A 21,999-nucleotide genomic window follows, 5' to 3' on the forward strand; every position below is an offset into this window, starting at 1 on the left:
CATCTCAGTCACCTATTATTGGCATCCGCCTCGATGTTCTAAGCCTGACCCCCTCATCCTTCTTTCTCCATCATCATCTGCAGGTTCCCTGGGCCACTTGATCACTACTTCTTCCACACCCAAGAAGAGCAATCCGTTATGCCCCTGGTGTGTCTTACTTTGCTCCTCCGTGAGGTTTCTCCAACCACTTTGCCTCCTTACATTAACATGGGCTCCATTCCGATTCTGTTCTGTCCTTTTACACCAGTCTTTCTTTCTTGATTCCTTTCTCTTTTCTTGTTCTTCTCAAACCATCTTCCTTTCTGTCCTAATCAGACTATATTTACCCTTGTGGGTGTAGGCGCTTTCACTAACAACCCATGGAGTATTAATGACGAATGACTGTGCTGGTCACTCTTGCACATGAAGGAGCAATTGGCCAGTTCCCCAGTAAACAATCTTGGGCTGCAAGCTTTCCACCAGTATGCACCTACACCCATAAAGTCTGACCATGACTTTTTGAAAACCTTGCACTGATACAGGGTCCCTGACATGCTGCATCATATTCCGTCAGTACTGTTAGATCGTTCGATTATACAGACCCCTGTTGACACAGGTGGTGCCAAAAATTTTATCAGGTCCGATTTAACTAAGAATTTATGTCTTCCAGTTCTACCTTCAAATCATAAGCCCAAAATTTTATCTGAGGATGAAATTTTATTTATTACGTAAAGTGATCACAGAAAAGACAAATTCTATAAATTTAGGAATTGGAACTCTACATTGTGAGTTTATCGCATTTTTTGTTATACCCAGGATTTTGCCACATGTAATATTAGGTGTCCTGTGGTTTCTCTTTTGTTTTGGAGTTACTTATCAAGAGAAAAAGATACCTTTTATTTTGTTTGTGAAGGAAACACACATCTCCCGATCAGCTTTTTAAAACATTGTGGCAGTGAAAAACTTGGGGTGGCAGATTTGGAACGAAGACAAATGGTTATTTTAGGAAAGAAGCCGGAGAAGCAGGTTTGGAAAAAATGCAAGAAGTACGTGTCCATGGTTTGTGTTTTCAGTCAATGTTGTGTTTTTAATGACTGGCAAAACAATTTTCCATATTTCCACATTTGAATATACGGAAGTGTGAAAGAGCATTGTGTAATTATATAATCTTATTTCAATTGTTAAAATAAAAAAGGTTACATGTTTTTAAGAAATGCCATCAACGGTATTTACAAATTACAGTCTTATTGATTTGTAAATGTTATGTGATATTTCCTGGAAATACTATAATTTTGATACAGAATACACCATAGACTTTTTTTGCATGGGGTTTTATTATGCTTTTTTATGCTTATAATAACATTTTTCCTCTTTATATTCTTTGACCCAAGATGGACTTATATAAATGTCAAATTTCAAGAATTCAATTCAATTAAACTAAGACTCTTAATTAATTAAAATAAATTTACTACACTTGTGTTATGTTCATGCACACTTATGCATTTAAATTACTAAACTGCAAATAGTAATAGAGAATTACATTAAATTTATATTACTTAAAAACCAATTATTTTATAATCGATTTAATCTCTTTAAAAGATGTCCAGAATATAGCTCTTTTCAATAAAAACACAACATATTTCTTAGATAGATGGCACCATGGCACAGTGGTAGTGCTCCTGCCTCGCAGTAAGCAGACCAGAGTTTGCATCCCAGGTCCTCCACGCACAGAGTTTGCATGTTCTCACCAGTTTCCTCCCACTGTCCAAAGACATGCACGTTTGGTAAACTGGTGATTGTAAACTGGACCGGGGAATGCATTTGCCCTGTGATGGACTGGTGCCTGGTTGAGGGTTTGCACCTGCCTTGTGCGCTGTGCTAGCTGGGATGAGCTTTAGCCACCTGCGATCCTGGTCTGGATTAAGTGGATTAGAAAATGATGTTACATTTTTCAAATTGGGTTATTCAAGAGAAACATTGTAATAACATTGTATTAAGGTACTCAGAATGCCTCACCAGTCTGTATTTATTCTAAAAAGTAACATCATTGAAAAAAAACAGAAATGTATATTGATATTAGATAATATAAGATAATATAACATAAATGCTGTTTAATTATTTTTTGGGAACTGGGAAATCCACAGTTAATACATGTTACTTTTATGGTTTAAAACATTTCTTTTTAGTATTTTGTTTTTTGATAATTTTTTTTCACTTTGTGATGTGGTGCTCAGGTTCCCTTCCATAGTCCTAAGACAAGCAGGTTAGATGGATTGGTGATGCTAAATTGTCCCATGTGTGCGTGTGTGTGTGTGTGTGTTCACCCTGTGATGTTCTAGTGCCCTGATTTGGAATTATGTCTGCCTGGTGCTCGATGCTTGCTGATATACTGTGGGCTTTAGCTTCCCCATGACCCTCCTCAGGATAAAAGCAGGTTTGGAAGATTAATAGATATGTGGATGGGCATGTTGGATATTATTTTGCCATCATATTGTTTTTATGATTGTTGTTTTCTTTGGAATAAAACTCTGCAATAGTTTCAAATGTATCACACTTCACACCATATACTATATATGAATTATAATGTTACTAAGACAGTTTAGAAGTCTAAGATAATATAATTGATTTTCTCTTACAGCTTCCATGTTATTTATAGTTAGAATTCTCTTTGCAGGTCATGTGGCATAAGTGGAACTTTGACTTTGTTCATCATCACCTATTTAAGACAGTAGAGTACAACTCCCAGTAATTCTACCCTTTGTAATAAATGTAAAGCAATCTTCAGTTACAAAAAAAGCTAGCTGCTATAGCTAGACCAAATGCACAATTTGTGACGCTGTTGTGTTTGATTATTATCCTATTATATCTCTATGTTCTTAAATTTTATGAAGTGTTAAAACAAGGGTGGTTTATTTGCTTTATCTCTCAGGTAATAAAAGAAATGCTGTATTACATCGTCAGAATCACCTCTGTCTAGATGCTTTTGTGCTGTTAGTAAGCAGTGAGTTACTCTTTCCTATGATGACTTCGGGATTTTTTGGCATACTTTTAGAATCGTTTTACTTTTAACCTTCTTAGTCATACTTTTAATCTCTTACCAGTCTCTGTTTATTCATGCATTGTCTTTGCCTATATCTGTTCTCATGCATATGTATTCTTAGCTATGGCTCATTTGGATTTTCCTAAGATGTATTTTTATACCTTTTTATTACTTTGGCTTGGTAATATTGTATTTAGCTGCTAGAAAATGCTTTAAGATAATCCTCACTATGAAAAATAAAGACTGACTGATGGGCTATTATGACCACCTACTTTAGTATGTATATTTCTGCTCCTCCTCCTTATAAGCAGTATTTCCCAGAAAGCCAAAGGTACTTTACTTCTGTTTATGAAGCAATTTATAGTGACTACCCACAACAGAATAATCACCCATCACTGCTGTTTTTTATAATGCATATCAAAGTTAGGTGATAAACAATGTTCACTTTTTCTCTGAATCTTCATTATTTTTATAAATGAATTCAGCATTCCATCTTATGGGTCATATGCATGTCATTTCCTTCACCTACGTGGCACTGACACATTAACAATGTAGCTCATCTTCATTCTTGGTGGATACAGCTCATTCTCATTTCTTTCTGCCAATCACAGAGACAAAGAGCACACAGGTTGGATTATAAATTCTTGTTTACTTCTGCAGCATGCTGGAGGGTACAGATCTGAATCAGACTTCAACTGGAAAATTACTTCATTGAGTTCTTATTCATTTCATTCAACCTTGCAGACAGTTCATCTTCAACCATGCATAAATGAGACTTCCAGAATGGGGCTGTTTGACAGCCCATATGTAACCTTTTCCTAAACCAATATATTGGCACATATGTAGAACATTCCTTAAATGTGTTCATATATATAGCGAGAACGTGAATTGTAATAACTATATGTGGCAAGACAACAGGTACAGTATTATATGCAGTATAAACTATGCAGTATAAGCCTTGGTGTTTTAGTTATGTTTAGTCTTAATTTATTAAAAAAGAATAGGAAAAAAAAAATATAAGATTGTGTTTCCAAAATTCTCTCATATTCCAATAGTGCTGTATATTTTTTTTCTTTCAGCCACTGTTATTTAAAAAAATCTGCCTTTTTTTACTCCTAAGCAATAGCTGGAGCCTAATTCCAGGCTTACACTCTGCAATTTTGGCACGATTTTAAACCCAAATTTGCTGTTGTCCACTCTAAATTTAGCTTCATTGGCCATTGCATTACATGCAGTATGAGAGGGATTGCAATGTCTGATTGCATCTTAAGATTGGGCTGGCATATGGTGGGAAGAATTTCTGTCATGTCAGGTCGAGTGCCTTTAAACGTGAGCTGTGTCATGACCTGATTTTCTGATGTCACTATCAAATTTTCCAATATTCCTTGTACAGCAACTGCAATACATTGGGTGTTGCTCATTTTCACCGTTTTGTTTTCAAAAAGTTAGCCATCATATAGCAACACACAGACACCTAACTGGCCAATGACAAAAGTATCTTAGGAAACGTTTACTGGAAGAACCCTAAATAAACTCCCACATTCCAAAGAAATGCAGATTGGATTAATTAAAGATAAAAAACAGACCCACTGGGATCAAGTGGGGCAATGTGTGTGAATCTAAGTTACTAAGGACTGGTGTTGCATTTCATGAAGCAATGCTTACAGTATGGCAAATGATCTTGTTGGGTTAAGAAAAAGGCTGAATGGATGGAAGGGTGGATGGATGGGTGTTTATAGCAATTCTGGCATATTTTCCAAAAAATAAGTAATCAGAATTCTAGACTGACATTTTTTGCCCACTTTCTCTACCTGTATTTTCCAATTCTGTATCTCAGTACTTGGAGCCTCTTTCAGTAACAAAGGGTGCAAGGCAGGAAGTAGCCTTACTTGGAGTACCAGTCTATCACTAAGTATACCTAAACCAATGTCACATTATGCCCCCTCTAGACTATGTCAGATTTGCAAACTGCTGTTTGTCATCACATCACCAGCCCACGTAAATTTAAATTTGCCGAAATCACAGGGCACGTCTACTTTACTCTTCAAGTACCAAACTTCTAACGCATTCCATCTCTCCCCTTTTTGTGACAGCAAATAGCACACTTCCTACTGCTGTACAAAAGCTTAACAGGTACAATGTGTTCAAACACAATCGCCACCCTTTTTCTGTTTTATATGTAAAACATGCAACATCAGACAGAGAAGCTTCAGTTGTCTTTGTGAAGTCCAAAATGTCTGTGTTCCTTTTTCTATGCATTGCATTTCCAGATGAGCATTCGTTGGCTCTCAGCTCTAATGCACACAAAGCCTGCACCTACAACTAAAGACTGAGTCAAATCGTTTTGATTTTATCATATTGAGTCGTAAATTAGCTGAAGTAAGTTGGTGGAGTGGGTCAAATAAGGCAATTGTCTCTGACAAGCTAAGATTACGTAAATGAAGGCTGCGACTTCAAAATTTTTAGAAAGGTCATGTAGTGTTACACGGCCTTTACACAAATCTACATTTCACTCAGAGACTGCCAACTTACATTCACCACCTAATATTTACATTCCCCAGTGTTGCACATTATTAAAATAATTAATTTAATTTTGAGATTTTTTTTTATTTATTGAATAACAATAGAAAATAAAAGACAAAATACAAACATAAAGGTAAACCCACCAAACCTTTCCAAAAGTGGACCAAGGGCCACAAAATATATAATTGGAATAATCGGCTCAACAGAAAAAAAGAAAGGGAAAGGAAACACAATCTCATTGCACCAGTAGAAAGAAAAAAGCAGCAGTGAAGCAAAGAGTTATACAACTGAGGTGATACAGTCCAGTTTTCAATTGATTTTCTGGGTGCCCCATTGGTATGTGATACACAAAGTTCAAGGTGAATTAAATTGGAGAAGGAAGATCGCTAGTAACAATCTCAGGGGTATTGCAGTGAGAAGTAAGTAATAGTTTAGCTGTCAGAGTACAGAAGCAGAATAGTTTACATTAGTGATGGGTTAAGGTGAAAAACAAAGCAGCCTAAGAAAAGGAAGGTTTAAGATAATATTGGAACATAAACAAAAAAAGATTGATAGTGACTGAAGATGTACAACACCTTCACTATAGCAATGACAGAAGATATAGAGAAAGGTGCCAGGCATTCCAAATGCACATAGATGGCAGGTTGGATCAGAGTCAGGACTTACCAGGTGATAAGTAGGACAAAGCCTTTTGAGAATTTTAAACTGGGTAGATAGAGATGAGAAGAGAAAGATCTTCAGACCAAAATGAAATAATGTAGAGGTTTGGAAGATGTTTTACAAAGTAACGAGCATCGAGTGAAGTGGTGTTTTCTTTGGTAAAAGAATAAGATAGATAATACAGCAGTTACGTGGGTAGAGGAGTGGATAGGGGGATTCTCTCTATCCTTAGCACTGATATGGCATTTAGGTAGTAGAAGTAAGTTGTGCTAGGAAAATTGAAATGGGTCTAAAGGAGTGTAATATTATGAGTCCTGATCTATGAAACCGATCATAGAGCCAGTTAATCTCTGTGCACTGCCAAGTGAGAAATATATAAGGATGGTCACCTATAGAGAAGGTTTGTGGAAGATTCAAGTGCAAGTGGTCCATCATCCAGATGGTGCAAGAAGCTTGTCCACCTGGTACCAGATCCTTATGGCATATTACAAAATATGTCTTAAGGAGAGCCAAGAGATTTTACACTTTTTGGAAGGTGAGTACTTTCAGGAGATTGAACAAGTAAAGGCAAATTCTGAGAAGCTACGGAAGTGAGTGGGAAAGATGTAATCATGACCAAATAGGAAAGAGGATGAAAGCACCACAGTTCTAGCTGAAGAAATAACACCCCAGAACTGTTTATTATGACCAAGTGCTCAGTGCTTGTTAGATCCCTTATCATTCCACAAAAACCTGGAAAATGGTGACCTGACATCAGCCCAATATTTAGTGGGAGTAGGGAGCAGAATTATAGCATTTATAAAATGAGTACAAAGTACATCTATCTATCTATCTATCTATCTATCTATCTATCTATCTATCTATCTATCTATCTATCTATCTATCTATCTATCTATCTATCTATCTATCTATCTATCTATCTATCTATCTATCTATCTATCTATCTATCTATCTATCTATCTATCTATCTATCTATCTATCTATCTATCTATCTATCTATCTATTTGATAAATAAGATTGTGGTGTAGCGGGTCCATAGCTCAAGTCAACAGGGCCACTTTTTAAATAAATAATTGCCGCCTTCACGGCTTAGAAAGGGGGCATGGTAGTGTGGCGGATCGATTCCTGGGGAATTCGTGATGCGGGCGATCCTCGCTTAAGTGCACAGGTGAGGAGTCATCTGCATCCGTAATTGTCCCCAGGAGCTGCTAATTGCCACATCTGATCCACGTCCCTGTGATAAATAAAAGCGCGAGGCGGCTAGGAAGGAAAAAAAAAGGAAGGAAGAAAAGAAAGAAACTGAGGTTGCAGGAGAAGAACGCGGCAGGAAGCAGGGAGAGGAAAATCGGTGCAAGAGGTAGAGAAGAATGAGCGAGCACAGGCTCGTGGGCAGCTGAGTAGTAAGCCTGGGTGTCTGGCCGGCACTCGAGGAGCACTCGATTGTGGTCACTCCCGCTGAGCATTTTGTGAAGAGCGGGAGTGACAAGAAAGAGGATGGCTTGCTGCGTAAGGCCAAGAAGGCAGCGGGAGTTGGGACTTGGGATGTGAAGTCCCAGAGTGAGCGCCCCGGTTGCTGGGAAGCCCAAGTCACGGTCTGGTTAAGCCTACTGGAGCCAGGGATCGGCGAGGCGAACAGACCTGCAGGAGAAGGCAGAGGGAAGGTCAGCTGCAGGTAGGGTGGCTCCCTTGGTGCATAGCCTGGATGGGAGAAGCAGGGGAGTCACCAGTAGAGAGGCACCAGGTTGATTTTAAAAAGACAGCTTCCAGCCATTGTTTTAACCTTGTTGTTTTTTTTTTTTTAAAGATTTGTTCTAATTGATTTTAACCTCCTCGGAGGGAGGTTTTAATGCACTGCACTATTTATTTGAACACTATTTTGTTTTGTTGATTTTTAAATAAAAGCACTTGGCACTTTTGCACCATCCCCTTGCTTCATTGTTGTGCCTCACTGCCTAGCTCATCGGTGACATTACCGACGGTGTCGGGTTCAAGGGCTCCCAGACGCTGAATGGGAGCATGGAGTGGAACCCGCATCGTCACAGAGATACAAGACTCAAAGAAGAGAGAAAGCATAGAAAAACAGTTAAGGTTGTAAGAGGTTGTATATCTTTGACTTAGACAAAAATATTGACTCCCAAAAATATGAAACTATTGCTCACTGTTTTGTAGTGGCAACAATGTTTACAACAAAAAAGTGCTTGACCGGAATCTAGCAGGTTCAAGAGGGACAGGAAGACTAATTCATACATGGCAAAATACAATAAAAAAGAAGCAAGTCATCTCCGTAAATTGTGGGGTGCAATAAAAAAAACAGACCCAGAACAAATCAGAATGGAGAAAGATTTTAGAGGTACATTTTACAGCTCATTGTAGGAGAGGCAGGAATTAGCCATTGTATTATTGCACACTGTGACAAAGAAAAGAGGATGGAGGCTTGGTGACTAAGGTCATTAAGAGGAAAAAGACTGAACATAGTCCAATTACTTTTGTAACCAGATAAGATTTCAAATGTTTTCAATAAATTTAAAATACAGGAGATATCAGATGGGAAATTATTTTAAAAAGATATTATAAAATGAAAATTAAGAACAGTTATCTATCTATCTATCTATCTATCTATCTATCTATCTATCTATCTATCTATCTATCTATCTATCTATCTATCTATCTATCTATCTATCTATCTATCTATCTATCTATCTATCTATCTATCTATCTATCTATCTATCTATCTAAGAAGTTGGGAGTTTTGGTTGAAAAGTATAAGTAAACCAGAAATTAAATTAAAAAATACTGGAGAAGAGGACTGCCCTGCCTGGCTCCCTGACTAATGCGGTACAGACGTGAAATATCAGAATTGGTTAGAAATACTTCAAAGCTCATTCTGTCCATTCCTTTTAGCTTTCATTATACTAATCAAAATAAATATATGAAATAAGAAATGGATCCAGTTCTTGGATACCAGTTACATCACGCTTGCCTCCTTCAACAAAGTCACATAATGATGCTGTGTGTTGATAAGACTCCCAGTCACATTACCAGTAATGTAAACTGTTAACACAAACAACATTTCTGTGGCTGTTAGATACAAATACAAAATATGTTGTGTACCTTGTATGTTATAATTGCAATAGGCGATGATGTGACATCATTGTGAAAATAATAAAACACATCAAGAGAAAGTAAAACATGAGAATGTGATGAATTGCATCACATGATCCGAAAATGCACATTCATTACACTACTATTAAACAAGTATTTTGGGAATGGTCGACACAATCACCCATTTCACCTCTGTAAGAGCTTCCGCAGTTTGTTTTTAAATTGTGGTGCCCAATCTGTTTCATGCTTTTTGGAAGAACCTATGTTCAAAATTAGGTACATAACAAAATTTAATTGTATCTTATCATCAGGAGGCCAATGGACAGATGAAGACCTGTAAAAATATTTTAGAAATATCTTGCAATATAGATACATTTCAATTAAACTGGAAAGCAATCCCATTGCTAAAGCTGCTTGGTATATCCACCCTTTCAAATGTGTATAGATCCCTCCTTCATAATTAATCTCTTATCTGCTTCTTCCATTACCAGTGTATTTTATATTTTGACTTACTTAAAAAATGTTCAAGACAAAGAGCGCGAGAGTGGAGATTGATAGTTCTATGGGAGATTACTGGTTTTGTACTGGGAAACTGGAACCCATATGCAGTACTTAAGTCATTTTAAAATAATTAAGCAGATTGTACCTGTCACTGATAAGCTGGCCCTTCCAGTTAATAATGAAATTCATTGCACTTTCCATATGTCTCAATTAAAACCAATTTATTTAACTTACTATTCTTTGCCCTCCATGGCACCATCCCAGTTTATTATCAATGGAGAAACTGAACACGAAATATAGAAAATAAACTCTCATTGTTCTGATTCCCATTGTTAAACATCTAATGCCTTGGCAGAGTCCTGGGTCCCAGCCAAAGCACATTCAAAGCTGTTGCCTTAGGAGAGAGGCTCCTATGCTGTTGTACTCCCTTAGTCCAAATGACTGCTAGATCTGTGAAATTTCCATCACTGTATGCTAAACCTGAACTTGAACCTGGATGAAGCAGAAAAACTAAACAGATGGATGAATGTGATAATGAAAGCATAGCTAAACTATGACCCTTAAATGTCAATTTTAATCTAGCCACGACGTTTGTATTTTGAACTTTCGAGAGAAATTACTGAGGGAAACAAATTTTGCAAGCAGCATGTCACCTTTAGTTTAGTGACATGATACACATAATTCCTCCATCATTTAGACATAAAGCCTTCTGTTTCCTTCAGTAGCTGATATACATTATTCACACTTATATTATCAATCCATCCAGCTAATCGGACTGTTTCTCGGTGAATAAGCAATGCAGAGGGCTTACAGTATCTCTGTACACAGAACCACACTTAACAAGGGTACGAGGACTTTACTTTAAGTATATTTTTGTATGTCCATATTCATAACAAGAGGCGCATACATTGGAATAGATGAAGTGCAAATGCTTTAAATTTCCAAAGGTTTTTGGTACGCCTGCAGTAATAATTTGTGTGACACATATTAAAGTAAGCTAAAATGTTTTTACAGTGTTGTGAAATTGCCTCTTAACCTAATGGGCTTGAAAAACATGAAAGCGTTTTTGTTAAAATACATTTAGAATGATGAGTAGTGGGATTCAAATTAGGACATTCATTTTTTTGCAGCCCAACAACAATGGAGAGATTCTTTACACAGTTGTTGATGGATTCTAGCAAATAACCCTAAAAGCCAAATCTAAAAAGTGAATTAAATTTTTTCCAGTGTCACTTTTCTTTCTCTATTTCAGTGCATTTCAGTGAGCCTCCAGCTAATTGTAGCGGCTCTGTTGATCTACAAAGGGTCAAAAAACATTGAATATGACGATCCTGAAAGACGACTTAGTGACAGGTAGGCTGATTGTAAAGTATATTTATCATAATACCTTGCTAAAACGTTTATAATTGTCTGGAAAATAAATTTTAAAGAAACATGAACAAAATTCACACTTAATTATATGTACTCATATACATGGTCTGTATACTGTACTTTCCTCCCACATGCCAAGTGTTTGTAGTTTAGATGGATTTTTTGAGTTTAAGTTGACCCTGTGTGGGTGAGTGTAGGTATATGATGAAGTGTGCCCTGTCATGGTTGTGGCCCCATGACCCTATATTGGAATAAGCACAATCAGAAAATGAATAACTATGCAGTACATACAAATATATTTTGCCATCAAATCTTCCTACCTATTTTTCCATTTCTAGCATATTAATATGTCTTATGAAATCTTTATCAGTAAAAATTTTATGACTAAACAGGAAAAGGAAAATATTTCTTTAAGCATAAATACTGCAAATGTAGCAGTGCTGTGAGCTCATGCTACCATTCTCCATCGTGGGCTTCTCCTCAAGGGCTGAAAACCATATTCTTGCTCAGAGTGTCAGCCCTTTGAGGGCAAAGTCAGTTGAAAGTTTTATGGAGAACGCAAACAAAATAATGTTGATTGTGATAGTGTGGTCACTTTGTGTTTCCATACTCAGTAGCTTGCATCTCCCTTCTTCTCTAGTGATTGCATCCTTGGCATTAAATCAGGGTGAACAACTTGAGGAGGTTGCAGTATGTGCAAGGGGCATATGCTGAAAACACTTATAGAGATGGTTATTATTTCAGTTGCTTCATTAACTAAGTGCAAAAAGCATGGCAAAAGATTTGGGAGTGGAATCAAATACAGCAGATAAGACGAGAGCCACCTTTACTGGAACAAGGACAACTCGTGCACAATTCAGGATAGTTGGAATCAAACTGAATGGGAGAGAATGAGTGGAGGATTGTAAAAGTGATCAGGTAATTTTAATAACAAGAATTTCACAATCATAAATGATTGATATTACTTAACAATGTTCATCATACATTATTGGATACTGCTTTTGTATTAACGTGTTTATGACATCTGTTATGTAGATTTCATTAAAAAAGAGAAATTTACAAGCAGCTTTCAGTTTTTCCATTTTTAAGGTACTTAATTTTACAATTTCCTCGACAGGTTTTTTTGCATAGTACTTGCAATGAGTTAAGCAATATGGTGCCTGCTATCAATATAAATGTAAATGTGAGTTACAGTGCAGAAAGGCCAAGGGAGGTTTTTATCATGATAATATTATGTTCAGCATAAAAGGGTACAAATCAGCAGCTCAACCATAAATGAAGCCCAGCTTTGAAGATGTAACACATATTATCTAAAGTGAACCCACATTACAAAACTGAAAAATATCTTTGACTGGCAGTATTTTCTAGGCTTGAGATCTGCCTGCTTCAATCTCCCCTTACTTTCAGAGTAAATCCAAATAATTAAATCCTGAGGACATGACAGGGAAGATCTATTAAGTACATGTACTTATATAAAACTGTCCATATTAAGGTAGGTAAGGCTCATCAAGACAAAGCAGATGTACCTTTTGTGAACAGCACTGTTATTTGGTATTTTGATAAAGAAAAACATTTCAGTGTAGTGATACATCATGCAAATATGCTGCAAAAATACAATGTTTTATTCATGCAGCCAGATACAATTTAGCCTTGGCTGTTTACTTGCTGGTGTTTTTTTTAATAAGCAGTTGTGTGCAATAAAACTATTAACCATCCATCCATTTTTCTCAACCTGCCTTTTTTCCATTACATAGACACGGAGTAGTGGTTTGCATCTCAACAGTTTTGGGTTTGAGGTACAAATCAACCATGGACCAGATATCAGGGACAGTCTTGCATACTAGCTAATTTATTATTGACAGCCCAGTCTAACAGAATACCTTCTACTGCTTAACCCTAAAGAAATGCTGGAAGAACAAGCAAAGTCTGCACACTCCACAATGTAGGTGAGAAATGAGCAGAGTCCCAGCATAATGTAGCAATGACACTTATTGCACCATTGCGTTTTCTCATTTATTAATATTTAACCATTAACTGTTTAACAGCACGGTGGCACAATGACTAGTTCTGCAGCTTTAGGGATCCCGTGTTATAGAATCAAAAGCCTTACCCACTCATTGTCTCTGTATTGTAAATACCAGTGTTCTTTATCTTATTTGTTCATTTTGTATTTCAGTCATCTGTTTATACCACATTAGTATGTTGTCAGACAATGAGAAGTGCAGATATTTCCTTGTTACAGCTTAATGTGTGCTGCTTTTGTAAAATAAAAGTTTTTTCATTGGCTTATGATGTAAATTTGTTATATTGATACATGCATGCACACATTTCATCCATCCAGTATACTTCTTAATGACAGAGCACACTAACACAATAGGGATGTGACAGGGAAACTGGACAACCTGGAGAAAAATGCAAGGAAACATGAGGGAGGATACAAACTGAATTTAGTGACCAGGCTGAAAAACTGAATTACACTCCCCTTAAAGTGTGAGGCAGCAGTGCTGACCACCGTGCCACCATACAACTAATTCATGGATACTTTTACGTTTCTTAAATTGAGGTAGAAATTAGAGTACTGTAATTTAAATGCAGTATGCACATGTCAGCCTGTGCAAAATATGGTGTAGAGATGAGTTCAACTTGACACTGGCATGCTCCAACAGTCATTACAGATACAGTCAGGCTGATTTGTGGTTGTAATATGTCCCAGTGTGATGAGGTTAGACATATGTGTGATTGCACCCGGTGATGGACTGGCTTCACATCCAGGGTGGCTTTCTACTTTACTTGCATTTCTGCTGTGATAGATTCTGGCAGTCCATGACATTGGAAAGAAAACAACAGGTTCAGAAAATTGATGAATGTAGTTTTGCAGAGTAGTTGTTTTGAACAAATGATGTAAGCTGCTTTAAGAAAATTCTTCCTGTAAGTAAATGTCCTGTTTAGCTGTGCAAAGTTATGCACCAGACCTTCCAAGAGTTTATACTCATGGTGCTTGTAAGTAAAAGTGTGAATGTAGATTTTAATGTAAATGGTTTAACAATGTTGTTGTTCAATGCTCACCTAGTTTTATATTACCCTTCTATTATTTAAAAAAAATTGTAAATTGGTTTCTATATTAAAATACAATGTGCAGTTTCTTAATTGGAACAAAACCACTTAAAACCCTATCCATTTTCTTTATATTGCCATTCAGTAATACTGTATGGTGTACCTTTCACAAATATCATTATTTACTGAGTGCTGTATGACTTTGTTTTTGCATCCTCTGTTATCTGCATCTGCACTTGCACTGGTGCTAATAGGCTTGTATGCGGGACAGGTTGATAAATAGCCTTGATTCCCTACAGATGAAATACACTTAGCTCAGCTCTGTCAGAAGGCTAAGATTGATAAGATGCAAAGCAGTGGCAGCTCATGACTTTGTCCTTTTTTTGTTTTTAACAGAGTTCACCTGCTGAATAACATTGTGACTGGGTTAATTCTGGTGATAACAGCAGTCAATGTGTTTATTACAGCTTTCTGGTTTTCTCCACACCAGACTACTTCCAACCAATGCTTTGCAGTTGCATCCACAATGGCTGAAACTTAATGGCATTATATTTGCATGATTTTTCGACCACAGGAAATAATGCTCATTCATAACTGTGTGATCATGCTGGCAAGTTAGTAATCTCTTGTGAATATAGCCCAAAATAAACAGATTTTTAATATAAGGATTGTTCCTCTTCTTTGTCTCCTGGGAAAGGTTACATTCAATAATTTTAAAACCCTATTACATTATCATACAAAAACAAGTGGAAAAAAATAATTGAAGAGTACAACTGGACACATTCTTTTCATATATTAAAATTAAAAAGAGTCTTGTATTTGTGCCATGTTTATGAAGACAGATTAAACAACAAATCTTGCATCTGTTTTGCTATTTTGACATTCCGCAAATGTGCTCGCTTTCAACCATCTTACAAAGGAGCTCAAGCGGCAGATAATTTCCTTTTTTATCTGTTTATTATCTTCACATGAAGGTGTTTTTATTCTCAAGGATTTGAGAAAAATATCAAGACTTTAAAATGTAGGCAGAAAATTGTTATTTTTATGCTTTATATTCTCTTACTAATACTATAGCACAGCAGTGCCAGTAAAGGAAGACATCTGCAATACTTTTCTGTAAACTTTCTAAAATTACTTTCTTACAAGTACTGACTGCCAGCTCAACCAAGCATGACAAGATTATAAATGCTATTGCTAGTCTTCATACACCGTGTAACAATAAGAAAGTGTCCATGTGTGCATTAAAAATTCTATGAAACTAAATTGAATGCCCTTGAATTTGTCTTGCTGTTTATTTAAAGTGAAAATTAGCATGACTATACTTTCGAACCACAGCACAGCTCTAGCCATGGTGCCTATTCTCTTCTAGCATTGCTGCAGTAGGGAGTCAATGGGCATGATTTTCTATAGAGATGCATATGGAAATGTGCCTTCCTAGGAAAGAAGACCTGCTAAAAAATTGTTTTTGTCATCTAACCAAGGAAGAAGATGGAAATGTGAAACACATTTTACATTCATCATTACATGAAATATAAGATGTATACAGAGTCATTTTAACAAGAAGCAAAACAATTCTCCAAGAAACTTTTACCTACATTCTGTCCAGGGTTTTGTTTGTGCCACCAGAAATGATGAATTATAAATAGATGAAAACAGGCAGCCATAATATAATATAATATAATATAATATAATATAATATAATATAATATAATATAATATAATATAATATAATATAATATAATATAATATATATGTGCACACACAGAGAGTACTGTGCAAAAGTTCTTTAAAGCGGGAATGCTTTCAAAAATAATGCCATGAATAATCAGAAAAAGCATAAATGAAATCAATATTTGGTGTGACCACCTTTAAAAACAGCAGGTATTCTTCTCTTTGCTACACTTAGATTCTATTTCCAAGGGGACTCAGGTGGTTGATTGTTCCAAGTCCCTTCGAGAACTTGCCATGGTTCCCCTGCAGATGTTGGATGTCTTACTTTTCTCCGTCTCTACAAGTAATCCCAGACTGGCTAAATGAAGCAGAGATCAGGGCTCTGTATGGGGCCATACTATGTGTTGCAGATTCCCCAGATAGGGGATGTGTTTGGGGTTATTGTCATAATGCAAAAAAGAAGTTGGGACCAACCAGACACCACTTTGGTGGTATTGCATGATGCATAAGTATTTACCTGTACTTCTCAGTAGTGAAGTGGGGCAATCAATTTTGATTGAATCATCAACTTCATTTGCAGAAATGCAGCCCCAATCCCACAGGGAACCTCCAATGTGCTTCACTGTTGCCTGCAGACATTCATCCATGTATTATTCTCCATCTCTTTAGCAGACAAAGTGCCTCCTGTTAGAGTCAAAAATGACAAATTTTGTTTTGTCCAGGGCACTTAGTGCCATTTTTGAGAACACTGCGATCCTTGTGTTTTCATGCATAGGTGTGTCATTTGGCTTTATTTCTACCTCCGGGGAATTGTTTTTTTTGGTCACAATTCTTATAGGAAGGCCACGTCTGATAAGGGTCCCAGTGGTTTCTGACAGTTCTGAGCTGATAGTGGTGTTGAATACCTCCCGATTCTTAAAAGAAAGTAAGCTTGATGTATTTGTTTGCTGAATTCATTTTTTGTGGCTGATCCCTGCATTTCCAGTCCTCAACCTTGCCTGTTTGTTTGTGCTTCAGTAAAAGAACTTGGAAAGTCCATCTGGAAGTGTTTGACTGCCAGGAGAGACCCTGATGATGCAGGATGACCACTGTGAATAAGGTGCTATATAAGCGTCCGACCCGGCACAGATTCACACTGAGGCAAGCATAAATTGTACACAAATCTTTGTATTTTCTCTTCAGCCGTGGGGCACGTCTTCCCCGTGTCCCACAGGCCCAACACAGTCCCACAAGCACTTAACACAATCAACACAAATAAATCTTTTTCTTCACCTGTGGGGCACGTCTTCCCCGTGAACCCCACAGGTATAACACAGTCCCAAAGTACCTCTTTATAATGACAGCAATCCTTCCGTTGGCACCACCACTCCTCTCAGGCACCTTGTCCTCTTCCTCCCAATTCTGGCCCTGAGTGGTGGTTGCTGGCTTCTTTTATGGCCCTCCCAGGAGTGCTCCTGTTGCTTGCTCACCTGTTCCCAATTGCACTCTCATGTGGGACCAATGATTAGACCAGCTGGGCTTAACTATCTCCGCCTTGCCCCCTGGCGGCCATCCCAGGTCCCCACAGGGTTGGGAAGAACTCCATCTCCCATGAAACCCTGTGGGAAACTGAGGCATCATCATTAACCAGGGAGGCTGCCACCAAGCGTCCCGGGGAATGTATTGAGGAGTCCATGGCTGCTCCCCCGGAATATAAGTAGAAGGGGCGTCCTGGCCGGGCATGGACCCTGGCCGTCCTCCACACCACATTGTGTCTTGTTGCTGTGCTCCCTTTTGCTATGGTGTAAGGTTAAATTGGTACATCTATGGTAACCTCACCTTTTCCCTATTGTTGTCCCTTGCCCAGTTTTATTCTCTCTACACAGCTGTTTCTGTTTCAGTTTATTGTGTTGGTTCAACTAACACATGCTATCACTGATCATTATCACCTGTTTGTTATATTTACTTAGTCAAGTGCCGGACTTTATGCCTACAAAGACCTCACATTTTTAACTGGAAAACTGACTTTTACTGTGTTAGCTTCTGTCTTTAAGATACTGTATCTTCTTATATTGCTTCACTTTTTCCAAAAGGAATATTTGGAACTCTAAAGCACACTGTTGAGACTCTAATCCAGAAGAAATAAAATAACTGCCACAGGCAAATATATTTGTGAACTAAATAACACTTTTCCACATTACAGTTATTATTTATATTTCCGAGCAGCTGTTCAACAAGTAAGGTGGCTTATTGACTGAAGATAAGGACCTGAAAGCATAATGTTTGAGGATGGATCTCACTATATTACATTTAGATCACTCTGTTATCATTCTAAAATTTCAATGTACTTCACCAGCTCAGATTTGTTACTATACTCTGTAAAACAAAGACTGATTGCAATTTACCAATTGCGTGTCAATTGGCTTGGTTTACGAGCATCATTGGATGTCATTTTGCTAAGATTTATCTCCTTGGCAGAGTAGTGAGAATATGTACTGTACATTTTAGTAATAATGAATTCTGATTATGACAATGTGAAGACATTCACACTCATCGGTTTGACTGAGTAACTGAGTTCAGTTAGCTATTAATAGATCAGAGACAGGAATAAATGAAACTTATTGATTTGCTAGCAGTACAGCAGATATACACTTAATTAAGGAATTATTAAGCATCCAAATTAGTGATGTAGGCAGCAAAAGAGACAATGTTTATTTTATAGATTTGAATTGCTTCCTATACTTTAACAGAGGATATATTAATTTGGTATAGATATTTGCTGCAATTAGGATGGCAATTACAGTTTAGTGTCCTTGATTCAAAACTCAAGTCAGTCCTCTTGTGTCCACATGGCAGCTGGTTTCCAAGATTTTGAAGGACTGTCCAAAGGCTGACAACCCCTATTTGGCAGCACATGAGTGAATGTCCAATGTGATAGACTATGTGGTGGACGGCTGGGGCTCATGCCCAGTCGGGATGCATGGAGGATGGAAGGACCGGGAGAGGAGCAGTACCTCCCCTGGAACACGAGAAGGCAGCCACTCTGGTGGGTGTTGGGGCCATGGGAACAAAGCTTGAAAGCTCAACCTTGTGGGGACCCATGACCATCGCCAGGGGGCGCCTGGATGGTTCAGAAGCCATGGTAGGTCATCAGGAAGCACCTGGAGCACATTCGGGTGCATTATAAAAGGGGCTGCCTCACTCCATTCAGGGAGCCGGAGTCGGGTGGAAGAGAACGGAGCTTGTGAGGAGAGGAGTAGAGGTGGCAGAAGACTTGAGGAAGAAAAGGGACTGAGCTGTGTGGGTAATTTGTGCACTGTGTGCTGTGCAGAAGGAAAAGAATTAATAAACGTGTGTGTTTGAACATTATGTGTCTCAGTGTCTGTCTGTAGCTGGGCTGGTCTTCTACAACTGACATCCATTCACTTTCTAGTCCCAGCCTTGTGCGTGATGCAATCTGAGTATCTCTTGTGAAATACAGTAAGCAGGTTTGGAAAATGAAAGAATGTTTCTATAATTACTGTATAATTGCTTATTACTGGAGTAATGGGATTTAGGGTTAAGCTCCATTTTTCTTCTTTTTAAAAAGTAACTTAAACACTCTTGTTTAGAATAATGTAACAAAGTGATAATACAAGGAATTCGGAAGAATGCTACAAAGCATCTGTCCTCCTTGGGGGCTGTAGTATTAAATAAAGGAAATTCTCAGAGAGCAAAGACTCCGATATTTGGTGTTCTAGGTAATCAAATGTGCAGTATTCAGGAGTGAACAATGTATTATCCCTGCTTATGATTCCAAGGATTAATAAAATAACAGTGGGAGGTCGAGCTTTTAGTTACAGGGCCCCTAAACTGTGGAATGGTCTGCCTGCTACTATAAGAGATGCCCCTTCAGTCTCAGCTTTTAAATCCCGGCTGAAGACTCACTACTTCAGTTTAGCATATCCTGACTAGAGCTGCTGATTAACTGTACAGACTGCATCTCTGTTGTTAGTCATTAGCACTTAAACATAAGTAACATGACAGTTATAATTGTATACTAACCCTCACTTATTCTGTTTTTCTTCTCGGTACTCAAATGTGGCACTTGGTGCCATGGCCCACCTGCCAAGTTGTTTTGCCTGCCTAAGGAAAAGTCATCCCAGATGGAGGATCGCTGGAATCGTGGGAAAGAGGGGTCCTTTCATCGGATTGGCTGGCCCAGCACTGTTTCAGCTGTGGAATGGCCAAATGGGGGAGGCAGCTTGAAGGATGAGGTCTCCAGGACTCTACACAAATCCAAATCTTATCATGGGATATATCATCTACTGTTAAATTCTGCTCTGTACTTCTAAAATTTATATTTTTTATTTCTTACTATATTGAGGAATTGTTCTGTGTATTGTATTGTATTGTATTGACCCCCTTCTTTTGACACCCACTGCACGCCCAACCTACCTGGAAAGGGGTCTCTCTTTGAACTGCCTTTCCCAAGGTTTCTTCCATTTTTTCCCTACAAGGTTTTTTTGGGAGTTTTTCCTTGTCTTCTTAGAGAGTCAAAGCTGGGGGGCTGTCAAGAGGCAGGGCCTGTTAAAGCCCATTGCGGCACTTCCTGTGTGATTTTGGGCTATACAAAAATAAACTGTATTGTATTGTATTGTATTGTATTATCCCCCTACTCTCCGTTGTTTCAGTCCAGTTAAACCAGTAATAGTAATCAGTTGTTAAAATGGTGCCACAAGTATTGCTGCCGTCCTTTTGAGTACAGAAGTCTTGCATGTCAATGCACATCATCTTGTAAAAAGCTTCAACTCTGGGATCATGTTGAAGAAAAGCTGTTGGGCATGTGTGGTGCTTAGTTTCCAAACAAATAACTGTTGACTTAAAGGAAATCAAGTGGTAATCAAATTCTCAGTATGATTTGTTAGTCCTATCCAGTGTCAAGAGGGCACAAGGCAGGAACCAGCTGTGGCAAGGCGCCATCACTTGTAACACGTATCCACATGTCCATACTATGTCTTCTCGGACAGTTTAGAGACAGTCCAACCAGTGATGATTTTTAGACTAAAATTCAGATGGAGCCCAAACACGCTGGTCAAGCACCTGTAGAAGCAACTGCGGTCCTCATCCCGTCATGCACAATTTTTAATTGCCTAATTGTTGTATACCACAAAACAGTCTCAACCCTAATACTATCAACGATAAAGTCCATTATTTCTTATCAGCACCACATAGAGTTATAAAATATATTTTATTCTATTATTTTATCTTACTAAACTGTAAACTGTACTATATGTAAGAACCACATGGATTATTGATAGCAATAGATATTCCATGGTCAAGAACTTGATTGTTTGGATTGTCCTCTTCGAACAGTGACCTATTCAAATATGAATATTTCCCACTGAATTCAACAGTACAAGTTACATTAGTAGTGCAATGTTCTTTAAAATCTGTCAGCATTAAGTCTGACTTGTGGCAAGGACGAGCCGTATCAGAAGCGATTTACACTGCTGATTAAAATACATGTCTTTTAGCGGACGTGCACAAGTTACGTAGAAAAAAACACATCTATTTTTCCAGTAAAATAATGAATGAGAATGAGAATAAGATCCACATCAGAGCAGGTTTATGTGGCACTCCATGCAGACAGACGCCTATGCTGCCTTAGAGCTGCTTCTGACGTCTTCGTGTAATATTCAGGTGCCTCTAAGGATTGTCATTTGCTTCATAGACATGTCTACTTTTGCACATGAATACGTTAAGGAAGCAAATCAATCAAATCAAAAGTTAGCAGACAGGAAAGATGTATCATATAACAATGGGAGGCTTAGGTGCATTCTTCCATTTGCAACACATTCATCCTGTTACATTAAGATTGGTGCCAAAGGAGCCACAGCTTCCAAGTCAAAGGAACAAATCAATAGAAGCTAAAAATGAATTCCAATGAAATGAACACGAGGATGTTACCATTATTATATACATCATTCACGCCACTGTATTAAAATGTCAAGGTTGAACGTCTGTGCTGCAGACCCTTAAATGTTAACGGCATGGTTGCAGCACATATAGTATATAGTATAGCCCATTTAAGGGTATGAGAGAAGATGTCTGGCTAAAAATGGAAAGAACATTAAAAA

At 37.8% G+C, this 21,999-nt stretch overlaps 1 protein-coding gene across 1 annotated transcript in view; it reads left to right on the plus strand.

Annotated features, from left to right (window-relative positions):
- The window catches only part of LOC127529209 (uncharacterized), a 185,818-nt gene that overhangs the window by 105,713 nt on the left and 58,106 nt on the right, over nucleotides 1-21,999 (plus strand). Inside the window, exon 3 of the mRNA XM_051932207.1 lies at nucleotides 11,058-11,158. Within this exon, the coding sequence (XP_051788167.1) occupies nucleotides 11,058-11,158 (101 nt within the window). The remainder of the gene's footprint in view (nucleotides 1-11,057; nucleotides 11,159-21,999) is intronic.

The sequence above is a fragment of the Erpetoichthys calabaricus genome, chromosome 9 (assembly GCF_900747795.2).
Source record: "Erpetoichthys calabaricus chromosome 9, fErpCal1.3, whole genome shotgun sequence".
Taxonomy (NCBI): Eukaryota; Metazoa; Chordata; class Cladistia; order Polypteriformes; family Polypteridae; genus Erpetoichthys; species Erpetoichthys calabaricus.